The 12,250-nt window shown below is 39.9% G+C and overlaps 1 protein-coding gene across 1 annotated transcript; it reads right to left on the bottom strand.

Moving 5' to 3' along the window:
• Positions 1 to 1,946: 1,946 nt before the first annotated feature.
• On the bottom strand, positions 1,947 to 12,034 carry pcyt2 (phosphate cytidylyltransferase 2, ethanolamine). Its single transcript, XM_023422171.2, has 12 exons — positions 11,745 to 12,034; positions 8,584 to 8,672; positions 7,334 to 7,495; positions 7,058 to 7,209; positions 6,920 to 6,961; positions 6,642 to 6,780; positions 6,453 to 6,535; positions 6,062 to 6,139; positions 5,502 to 5,567; positions 4,380 to 4,445; positions 3,497 to 3,585; positions 1,947 to 3,371 (listed from the first exon to the last, which is right to left on the bottom strand). Exons 1-12 carry the CDS (start codon positions 11,867 to 11,869, stop codon positions 3,254 to 3,256), a joined length of 1,209 nt encoding a protein of 402 aa, XP_023277939.1. The 5' UTR covers positions 11,870 to 12,034; the 3' UTR covers positions 1,947 to 3,253.
• Positions 12,035 to 12,250: the final 216 nt, after the last annotated feature.

Below are 12,250 nucleotides of genomic sequence, written 5' to 3'. Positions count from 1 at the left end.
CCTGAAAGAGCCTCCTCCCACCGCAGCCTGCTGCCCAGATGGAAAAGTTTTGGACTTCCCTGGGAAGTGACGTGCCGAGGGACTAAAGTGCTGATCGTGCAGTTTCATGTATTTACCTCTGCATGCTGGGAAAACTACGTGTGTCACCTGTGCTCGGATGTTGGAGTGGCACTGGTGGAAAGTAACCGAGTGCATTTACTGCAGTACTGCACTTCAATGCGTTTCTCAGTTGTATTTTACTTTTCTATTCTGTGTAACTTTATACTTGTACTCCATATATATTGTACTTTTTACCCACTACCAGTTACTTTCCAGGGTAAGCGTTTGTGTATTAAAATAACATACGGTGATTTTAGGAAATACAGTCAGTCTATAAACATTAAAGATTAAAATTAAACATTAAATTAGGCTTTGGCTTGTGACCTCTTTTATAAAAACAGTGTCTGACTGAGGCCTCTGTCACATTGCAGATATCTGAGTTGTCAGCACTTCCTCCATTAAAACAAAGATTTAAATAACTGAAGCCAAAAGAGGTAAAATTATCCAATATCTCACAAAAAAATCAAACATTAGAGAAAAGTAATACAAATATAAATTAGTTTTTTTCCTATTTCCGCTCCCATTTTGTTGATAAAACCTCTGTACTTTTACTTGGTTAGGATTTTAAATGCAACACTTGTGATTGATTTTCCACCACTATAAATAAGAGGGAAGTATTAACAGGATAGTAGGACAGATGTCTATGAAGTGAGCCCAAACTGTCACACAGTCCGGGGCAAAGTCAGTAAAAATAGCTGTGGTGGATATGAGTTGTGGGTTATTCAGCCACTGTGTAGGGTTTTTGCACCTATACCTACTAATCTGTACATGACTGCCTTCTCCCCTCAAGGGTGAATCACCAGAACCAACACAATGAACTGAACCCCTGACCTGCTTCTAACAGTCATGATCATAATTATGGCTTATGATCCTTTTCCTGTACATATACTGGAATTTGAAATAAAATTCTGTCACATTGGAAAAACTTTATACGGATATTTAGTTCTTCTGAATCAAAATTGTAATCACCAAAATAACACTTTTATCTCAGCCCTTCAAATTCTGTGTAATGTCTCTGCATTTTTTTTTAACCAATTATTCTCTTTAAAAATAGATTTGTCGCCCTGTCTTTTCATAGGACGGTGTTTTGTCAAAGTTGTTGCTTTCATTGTTTCTCTGTTTGTCTTCTCCTTATGCTATCACCCTGTCTCCTCAGTGCGGGACAGCAGGAAACCCGTGGGTTCAGGTTCCTGAACTCAGACTGGCCCATAGCTGGTAGTTTCTCTTTGAGAGTTTATTTCTTCTTTTGTCTTATTTGAAAGGTTTTTAGAGACCTGAAGAGGTTAAAGTATTTCTCCATTAGAGAAAAGTAAAACAAAGAATTAAAATGAACAATTATATAGAATAATATAATAGTGTTTTTTGTCCTATCCTTCCACCTGCTGCAGTTTTTAGCAAATGGTCCTCCTCTGGGGCCCTGTGTAAAATAAACATTTATCTTTGCCATATCACCCGCTGAAAATCAGAATAGTGAAAAAAAACATAACAACAGCTTAGTGGCTAGTGAGTCTTGATGTTTCAGCGGGGTGCCTAACACCACAAAGACTGTGGTCTGTTGTGTCTCTCAGATAAGTGACAGGATCCTTCCTGCAGAAGCTCCTCCGTGGTGCTCGGGTTGGTGGATTAAAGACTCTTTGTGTTCGTAATGAGGTGACGGTTTGCAGTTTTTGTTCAAATGCGAGATCAGTGTGAATGGGACAAGAGCACTCGGATTTAGCGGTTTCTGAGTGGCTGCGGCCTCATTTCACTGACTCAGCGAAGCGTGACTTTGTGCTGATCCAACAAAGATCTCTGTCATCAGACTGCACGCATTATACTACTGCTGTAAAACACACATCAGATGACACTTTGCGATTTTTTAACGATTTATTTAATAAAGGGAAATTTACACATTGCAATACAGTGATTGAAAGGTTGTGAAAATTTTCACTGTATAATATTTAGAAACTTAGTTATTTCTCAGGCTGCCACCATTCCACCTTCCAACCCACACACGCACACATTAACCATTCATGTCCAAGTAATACGCCCCATATAATCATAGGAATAGGAAACAGACGGTAACGTTCAACAGTTTGATGGTGAACCCGGGTCCCAAATCTTTCAGTTCTTCGATTGTCTTGTGAAAAAGGAGAAGAGGACATTCTAGTTTTCTCTCTTAAATGTAGACTGACGAAAGTAGAACTCAACAACTTTATCCATAGTTGTAGAGACACTGCAGCAGTTCAGACGTTTTGATACAATTCACAGCCCTCAATTTAGTTTTAGCTCTTGGAATGAGGCACTACTGTCATTTACAGCGCAAACCCTCACTCGCTGACCTCACTTAACTCACGCTCTCTCTCACACACACGCACGCACGCACGCGTACACACACACACACACACACACACACACACACACACACACACACACACACACGGTGCAAATTCAGGCAGTTAAAATCAAGAGTTAAAATTAGAAGACTACTTCACAGATGATTTAACGTAGAAATTATGTTTTTTTAGGCAAGACAAAAACACAGAAATTGAAATTAATCTGCATTTTCTAAATGTATTAAAAATATTCAACCTTACTGCTACCACCTCTAAGACTGATCATTAAAAACTAATTTGGTTTAAAATCTAAAAACATAACTAACAATGATGTTAACATTTTGTCAATAAGTTATGGATAATTACAAACTTAATATACCAGTTTAAACACCTATACAGGGACATGCAGTGTGTAAATTCATGGACACAATCATACGTACAACATGAAAGAAGATAAAAATAAAGTTGTTTGTGGAGGATGAGATGTGTAAAGGGATTTTGTTGGTTAAAAGTCATAGTACGTGTTATGTGTTTGGATTCTTTGTGTTCTTGTCAAGGCAGATCTAATCTAATCCCATTTAGGCTGGAGTAGTCCATATACAAGAGCTGAGAGGAGCTAACCCAGCAGTGTGTGGGACACACTGCCTCACCAAATGTTAAAAGCAGGATTCTGCACCAGTGGACTACTAGAGACCAAAAGGGAAACCGGGGTCATTTTATCCAGAGCCAGGCCTGGTTTAGGACAACATCTGTCTGGGTCAGTTTGTCCACCTTCTTTAAAGCTGAGTACTAGGAGTAGATCAGACACAGAACCAGTTGGGCCCAGGCTGGAGGTCTCACTAGTGAGCAGTCTGGGCTGCAGCTTCACTCTGCTCCTGCTGGTCTCTCTTCTTCATTGCCTCAATCACCGCCATCTCCTTGGCCTCCTTTTTCTGGTTCCTGGCTTCAAACTGCAATCTGAGAACAAGAAATGAGACATCAGTAAACAGAGTAAAGACATACAGACTGATCAATAGAATTAAAAAATATAGAAGAAGATGATGAGGAAGTATGAGCTAAATTAAGCATGGGGAGACTCTGACCTGTTTTCAATGATCCTCTGGACAATGTCATCAGTGGTGAGGTTGTTTCCACTGTCGATGGTCCTGAATATCCCTCTCTTCTTAGGCTCCTGAAGGAAAAACACACTACTGGTTATTTCAACCCAAGCGAGGCCACGTGTCCTGTCATCCCCTGTGAATGAAGACGTCAACCCTTGAACACTCATCATTCCTTCACGTTGAACCAATAACCAGGACTGATACTGGGAGTATCCTGGTAGCTAGTCCAGGAGTACCATTTTTAACTGTACCTCATCACTCATGCTAACACTTAACTATATCTGATTTCCTCATGAAGCAAACAAAACAAAACACCAAAAACAAAAAGAAAGATCATCTAGTTCTTTTTCCAAGTTTGAATGAACTTCATTTAGTCAATAGAATCAAATTAATTTTACCTCAAATTACAAAGCATTATGGTAATTCTCTCCTGCTTTCTGCTTTGTATGTTTGTGCAGGCTACAAAGATACAACTGAAAGCAGCCTGACAAGCAAGGGATGGTGTATGACAAGGTATGTCAGTCTGAGATGATAATACACCAGAGTTTAGTGCTCAGGGCAGTGGACAAAAACGCCCAACATAAGGTCATCATTGAAAGATTATAAAAGGCAAAGCTGCATTAACAGGTTGTGTATTCATGGCCTGAAATTGATGACTGTTGTGAAAAATGAAAAATGTATCACATATTTGTTTACATCGCATTGCTGACAGCATTCAGCATTCCTCTGTTTGAGTCAGACATTGGGCCAACAGCATATTGTGACCTTGAAATAATCTCAAATATAAACACACGCAATATATAAATGCAGTATAATAATGGGTGCGGCTGCACTTTGATCAGAGACGATATGACCCTGTACTCACCGCGTAGGGGTCTGACCCATCCTTGTCAGAAAACACCTCCGTCTTACCATGGCACACCAGATCGACCTGCAAAGTTATACAAGAACACCTTAAACCGACCGTCACCACAGAGAGACATAAATTGCATTTTCCCTGTAAATACATGCCTGTGTATCTGAACATTCACTGTGGAGTAACTGCCTGTCACTGAGAAGCCCTGTGCTGGCAGGTGTATGTGCAGATCCCTGTTACTTTGCATAACTGGTATTACTGCCCTCCTTCTTGCCAAGATAAGCTTGTTACTAACTTCATCTTTTTATTTATAGCCACACATTATTTACCCAGACAAGTAAATGGGACTATTAGTGTGTGTGAGTAGTTATTGATTTATCTGAGACTTTGCAAACTGTGCATTACATTTGAAGAAAAAGGCTGTGATGTTGGTTTGTTAACTACCTACAGTCTCCATCACAGATCTTAATGTGTTTAAGTTAATGGTCTTTCAGCTGATATTACAACTGTCCACAAGGGGGCGCCACTATGTTCAGAATTGGACCCTTTTTGTTGTCATAGATACATGAATTATGTTGGGATGAATCTTTCAAATGCAGCAACCCCACAGTGATCTGTTGTTATCCCTACACTGTCAAAGACTTGATATATGATTCAATTCACTCAAGACGTTCTGAGTGAATCCCAGTTATTTCTAAATCTAAAGTGATGCACTTCTTAAAAATCTAAATTATCGAATAAAATTGAATAGTAATTTTTGATGCCACCCCAGTACTACTACTCTGCTTTAAATGCTGTTCTACCCACAGCTAGAGGTGGTATTCAGTTGCTTATAAGGACTGAAATGGGGAAAGGCAGTTGTTTTATTGTATAGTCCGGTACAGTAACGTTGTGCTTTCATGTGTGTATGTTTCCTCCTCTATTTATTTTTCTTCCTCATGTGAAGACTGGCTCTTTGTTTGCTGATGTAACATTATGTAAAATTACTATGCTGCCATTTTGGCCAAAACTATTGCAAAACAGTTCTTCATCTCAACAGACTACCCTGGTAAAATAGAGCTATAAATACACTGAATAAAAACCACATGAACAGACAGTCTGTTCTGTACTATCTGTACAAAGGCAACTCACCTTAAAGTGATCCAGCAGGTCTTTGCCCACCGCATAGGGTGCACCGATCACCACCTCCGACACGTACTAGAGACAGCCAGGACAATAATGAGGGAAAAAACAGGTTCATTAAATTGATTTTGCTATTCAATTATAACATTTTCTCAAACTTTTGCTGTTTTAAATGTTGTTTAAATGCAAAGTTTAACTAAATAGCCTCTTTGAAATACAGCAGAGTGAAAAAGGTGAAAGTGTTTTTACTGCTAACTGGGTGAACTCTGGCAAATTCTGTACCTCGTCATCAAGCATTGAGTAAAACTGATGACAGAGAAAAGCAATTTAGCGGTTTTAGGATTGTGTAACACATTTGGTTTGTTTAACATTCTCATAAGTCATTTTAATTTCAACACAAACACACACAGTGCAGAAGGGGGCACAGAGACCCATTGTTCCAGACTGATAGCTGACCAGCAGGAATGAGGGGCACAGAGCCAAGTTCAGCCTGCAGTGCTTTGAGTGCGCGGGGAAGAAATACATACTGCTGAGCTGAACATTTTCTCAGTCTGTGTGTGTGAACTCACCCGACAGGCCAAGACACTCAGCGTTCTCTCGTGGATGTTCATGATTGGATAGTTCTTCCCCTTGTACCGATTCACTTCCTAAGAGAGTGAAGAGCTCAGTGACTACTTTTACATTTGTACCTTTTTGATATGCAGCCAACACACTTGAAACTTAAGGACAGATCACAGTAAGTGTAATAGTGATATGGGCTTCCATTCCTACAACTGCAAACAGTTTTATGAGGGCCTTCTTCCCTGTCTAACCATGAAGTCTGAGCCGCTCTTGCTTTAACTTGTTCCAAATGTTTCTCTTGAAAACCACTGACGTAGCAAGGAGGGGTGCATTTTTCACCCTTTTAAGAGTGTGTTTGTTGAGATGTGTGTGTGAGTGCATGTGAGTAATGAGGCGTACCTGATCAAAGTGCAGACCTACGATGACGTAGGGCCTCTCTGCCTGTTTATACACCATCTCTAGAAAGTCAACATGGCCGATGTCTGCGGGGAATTTGTGGTCAAGGCAACTACTACAACATACAAAGCAGAAACGTTGTTACCCAGAGTTCATAACTCAGGACTGCTTATCTCTACATGCTAAGGATACGGAAGAGGTCAAATGCTCCAGCCACATAGATGATGGTGTCTCCAGGCTGTGGCTCCTTTCCTGAGGCAAACTGGATGATTTTCTGGGACGTCTGGAGGAACTGAGACACTCCTGTCCAGGGACTGTGGCCTTTAGGACCCTAGAACACAACAACATATACAGTACTGAATTCACACTGACTCGTTCCTGTCAGTGGGACAATGTGGAATAGGCTATGTGTAATAAATATCACAATTTATTGACATAACAATGTTGTAGTAACATAAAAAGGCCCATACCTTTCCAAAGTTGTCTGTATGCTGCTGGTAATCTGGGTTATCCTGCAGAAATGATAGTTTAGATCAACAGCAAAGCATTATCATTGTCATGTATTATCTAACTATTATCCATACACTAAACACAGACACCAAACTCACCATGTTGCTGTGATGGGCTTTGGTCATGAGAAGCATACGTCCCACCAGGTCAGTGGTGGAGACACCCTGTGTGCGTCTACATTCCCGGTACCGGCCTGCACGCTTCACCTCTTCATATGTGTCTTTGCCATCCACAGTCAGCGTGATGTCATCTGGTAAACAGCGGCATTACATTTGGAAGCCTGATCACATCACTGAGAAGGACTCTTGGACAGTAATAATACATGACACTCAGTATGTTAAGACAAGAAACGGGAGCAGATTAAACTGACTCACCTCCATGCACACAGGAGTCACAGTTGTATTTATCCAGAGTCTCCAGGGTGGTGACGTAAGGTGCTCCTTCTACTATCTCATCCACCCACTTGATTGCCCGTACCATCTTGTAGCGTTCTTCCTGAGTGAAGACTGGAGGACCCTTGTGTTTGGAAATCTCCGCTTTGAGAAAGAGATGGGGAAAGAATTGCTTATTACTGGTACATCACCGACAAATGTGTAGTCAGTTATGAATAATGTAGGTGGTGGTCATCCCTTTCAACTGGTCTCCCTTTACTCTATATTCCTTTTGGCTGAACAGCAACAGCGGGGCCAGCCCTATAACCACAAATGTCCGTGACTGACTGACTGAGTGAAAGAGTTGAGTGATCAAAGTTGCACCAGAGCATTTTACAAGTACATATAGCAGATATCACAGTACAGTCTGTTTTTAATTTCAGTGTTTGGTGATCTTGTCAGACAATGTTGCAGTCAAGCACAGCACAGCAGTAGCTTGGAAGTGGCCTGGAAGTTAACATGTCGTCTTAATGGTCTTAACATTTAAGTCACTATTTCAAACTACAAAAACTACTTCAACAACAAAAATGGAAAAACATGTAAATGAGAATAGCTTTAAGGGAAATTCGGCTGTATTAAAATACTGTGTGCGCACAGAGAGTAGGAGAGAAACAAACAGATAAAGAGCTGAAAACAGTTGACACTATGCAGAATGCAAATAAGACACAATGATGTCAGTTGTTTGCAGCGGTTCCACAACCTATACTAGGTTTTGACCTAGTCTTGTTACACTGTTATACTACAAATACGCAGGTCATCTGGCCTAAAGAAATGACTGAAAAATATTTTATTTCAAGCAAAAATCTTAGATCCCCAAGACCAATATAATATTTGTATTCTACACTGTAATATAAAAGGTAATCTTATGTGAACATTTACATTAGATTGCTGTTCAGCCTCTTAACAGTAATCACTTATGCTGCTTGAGTAGCTTACAAGTAACGATGGAAAAATCTAAATTTTGTCTTCAGTAACTGAAGAGTACTCTGTGGTCTCTGTGGTCTTGTGCCACAAATTGTATTGACTTTGATTAGAAATACACAATAGCAGGACTTCATTGTAGAGTACCACACCAGTCAATCAGAACTGCGTATTCAATCAGTGTACAGTGATCAACAGTGAACAGTTAATCAAAAAAAGTTTTACAGGAATATCTGTATCAGGATGTGTGTGAGAGTCTGTGGCAGTTTTACCATCTGTATGGACTCCAGCTATGAGGTAATCTCCCATGGCTTTGGCCTGCCGTAGCTGGTTGGAGTGACCATAGTGTACCATGTCATAACTGTGGAGACAGATAAAGACATGACACCATCCTCAGCATGGAAAACAATACATACTACAAATGCTCAGTCAAAACAGTATACAGGTGAAAACTGAGAAAAACACAGATGAACACACATAACAATAAGGGACGTGGCCCTCACAATTAGCACTGCCACAGCCCTCAAGAGTCACAGCAGCGTTGTCTTTTAAATGTCTTTCAGATACTTTTGCATGATAGCTGGCCAATTCTGCTTGCTTTATTGTTTAACATTATCTTATCATTACTTTTTCCTCCGCTGTAAAAACATGCTATCTAAATCAAGCAGTTTACATCTCACAACACAGACTGATAGCCCTTTTAACATGGTGAGTGAAAACGATAAAGGTTAGTGGGAGAAAGGTAATGCTTGAAGACACTATGTGTACGGTCATATTTATTTGCTTTCTGCCATTCAGTAACTTCTACAGTCAATGATTTGTGTTGACTTGCCTCTTTAAAATAGAAGTAAATGTGATTTCTCCTAGCTTATTGCAATATATTCAAACTCTTAACTGATGAAAATATACTTGTGTTCAGCACCCTACAGTTTCACATTCCTACAGTTAGAAAACAATCATACCTCAGGACTGTCCAGACTCTAGTCCAACCACAAACTCTGAGCAGACTCACAAGAGCTGCTAGTGGTTAAGAGCCCTGGCTGCACAAAAAACTGTCTTAAATAATTTATTAGCAAAAGTGGGCTCATATTACACATTTATATGTGTGCTAATTTAAGAGATCTCGAATGACTAAATATTTGATAAGTTACATGTGCTGTATAGGAAAACAGGTTGCTAAAAATATTACTATTACTTATTTTTAGACATCTAAGCGAGTTTTTGAAGGAGTTACAATAGTAACTAAATGTTTTGATCATGCTTCTCCCAGTTGGTTCAGGAATTCAACCCACTCACTCACTTTCACTTTAAGGTCTGTACTACACCTTCCTGTTAACACTTCTGCACCTGCAGGGCATTTCCAACAGATCTCACTGCTTTGATAAAAACACCCCATCTGTCACTGTTCTTCCAGTGGCAAGACCTCTCCTCTATAATGACATTAGCACAAGCTGCTAGTCTCAATTTCCCTACCAGTAATCCTCCAACCTCCCTCACCTGGCCTGGTCAGGATCAGTGAGGAAATATGCTCCTAGGTATAAATGTCACTTCTTGAGAGTGATGTATATGCAAATCAGTGGTTACCGTATGATAATTTTGCACTACTGAGCTACAACTTTGACAGTTTTAGTAATCCAAGAGAAAAAAAGCAAACACTGTAAACTGTTTCCTAATTTTACAAGTGTACTTTGTGATTATTTGCCTCTAGACATTTTAGAACTGTCAATCAACTAAATGACATTTCTTATTTAACTAGATACAGTCACACAATATTTTTTTTTACAGTTTTGAAAGTCCACAAATGTACACATACTGTATATTTGTAACATTAGTTCATAGATCGATCAAACAATCAAGAGACACTGTCCTTTGGGGGCACCATTAGCAGCCTTGTTAATGAAAGCAGTAACTGATGGAATGTGTCACACAGTCTAATTTTTCCTGGCTCAGTTAACATCTCAGTATTTTATCCAAATAATTTTTTTTGCAGATGCCCTGGTTATGTGTGCTGGACCACATCGGTTCCTATGAACCCAATATCTCGTTAAGACTGTTGTGAAGTAATTTGGGTTTCTGACACTTGCAGTTTACTGCTGAATAATCTTACATTTAATCTCTTCCCTTTCACGTCATTGTGTTGTATGTTCCATCAGTCCCCAAAAAAGGAACCCCTGTCCACTGCACCAACATGCTGCTTTTACATCACACTGGACAAGATGTTCACTATGTTAGTTATTTATAACCACCACATGAGACAGGCTATGTCAAACTAGCTATCAGTAACTCAGCCACTTCGTTGTGCAGAGTGAGACCAGGAAAGACTTTACACAGTGCATATTAGGGGTTAGTTGTGACTTCAGATGCATCTAAATCATGTGAGGATCAGGGTATATCATAGTACAATGGTGAGACAGCAGAGCTTAAAATAACAGCAGATATCTGCTTTTCAGACCAATGAGTTAGCATGAATTAGTCTCAACCAACCAACAGAGAGAGTAAATAAATGCCCTTGAGTAATCTCCAGATAATTTTAAAGTACTCAGCATTACCCAACCCATCAGAAATTACACAGTATAAACGCTGCCAATAGTTTACACAAAATAACATTGGAGTTGGAGGAATTAATAGCAGGATTTCAAATAAGAGGTTACAGTTAAGGAATATGGTGTACCTACAGCAATGTGGTTTCGACATCTTAACTGTTTTCATAATTTATGCATTTAAAGGCTGTCAGAAATTTCCTGTGAGTTTAGCGTAGAAAACACCTGTGTAGGAAACAACGGCTCACGCGTTTTCACCTTGTGGTTCTTCCTATCCTATAAATAAACATAGTTTCTGTTCTGTCTAGTTACCGTTTCATATATACATAAACAAACATGTTCACAACCGGCAGTAATACTGCGAGTCTATGAACAGAAAGGACCATGTCCCTAAGTTACCCCATGGCACTGTCTCGTAAAAACTGATACGCAGGTATACGACTGCAGCAGGTGTACTAGGAGAACACTTTCTGAAGGAATAGGTTTAAGAATTGGGGTTTATCAGTCAAATACAAAGAAATTATTAAGCACACAGCAGCGTTAATAACTGTGTTGCTTTGACAAGACCTTAGTTGTCTGGGTTGGGCTGCTAGAACAGAAAGTAAACGAGAAGAGTTGTTACAAGAGGAAATAACACATTTAAGACAATGTAACGTTAGCTGCGACCAACACAGTATTTAAGGTAGATATGGATGATGAAATGATTAAACTTCTGTTGCTAAGTTACAAAACTGCTAATGTAAGTAGCTAGCTAGCTAGTATTAGCATGCTAACCCACCAATGGTTCCTGATAATGCTAATGCACATGGGACCGCATACATGGGGGACACAAACTGTGGGAAACAGTTTAATAAACCAGCACAGAGTATGTAGGTCAGTCAGACTGGACTCACCAGCCGTCACACCACAACCGGACGACGCGCTTCCTTTTCTCCGGGCTGCGCACTGAACTACCCGGCTTACTGCAACCGGCTTCGTCCTGTTGGTCGTCCGTGGCGTGGTGACCGTTTTTGATCATTTTGACGGGTTCAAGAAAATAGCTTCGTGGTGGTACAAATAAAAACGAGAGGTAGAGTAAGTTTAAACGTTTTTACTTAGTCAGCTCCTAGTTCTTCGCGGAGATTATCGGAGAGAATGTTGTTCTTGTCGGACTCAGACTGACACTACACCGGCCAACGCCTCCAGTACTACGTCATATCGAACGAATCCTCTCACGCTGACTAGCTGATTGCGTAATCAGTCATGTCACGTGATCAGCAGGGAAGCGTTATGCATTTACTGCATTCACATCAGGGATGATCCATATAAGAAAAAATGAATGCCCTGTTTTTGTATTTTTCAGAATGAACTCAGAATTTTTACTTAGTAGTTTAATTACAACATTAAAATGTTGCAGTAA

The sequence above is a fragment of the Seriola lalandi genome, unplaced genomic scaffold (genome assembly GCF_002814215.2).
Source record: "Seriola lalandi dorsalis isolate HSWRI2012SDOR001 ecotype SW California unplaced genomic scaffold, Sedor1 jcf7180002054678, whole genome shotgun sequence".
Lineage (NCBI taxonomy): Eukaryota > Metazoa > Chordata > Actinopteri > Carangiformes > Carangidae > Seriola > Seriola lalandi.
Note: the sequence above shows the minus strand (reverse complement) of the source record. Positions and strands in the feature narration are given on the sequence as shown.

Excerpts from the sequence above, each read along its gene's own strand:
- pcyt2 (XM_023422171.2), bottom strand. The coding sequence starts at position 11,869 with ATGATCAAAAACGGTCACCACGCCACGGACGACCAACAGGACGAAGCC. Across the intron at positions 6,536-6,641 it reads TGGAGCATTTGACCTCTTCC|ACATCGGCCATGTTGACTTT; the intron begins GTATCCTTAGCA and ends AATTCCCCGCAG. Across the intron at positions 3,372-3,496 it reads CAGAGGATCATTGAAAACAG|ATTGCAGTTTGAAGCCAGGA; the intron begins GTCAGAGTCTCC and ends TCTTGTTCTCAG.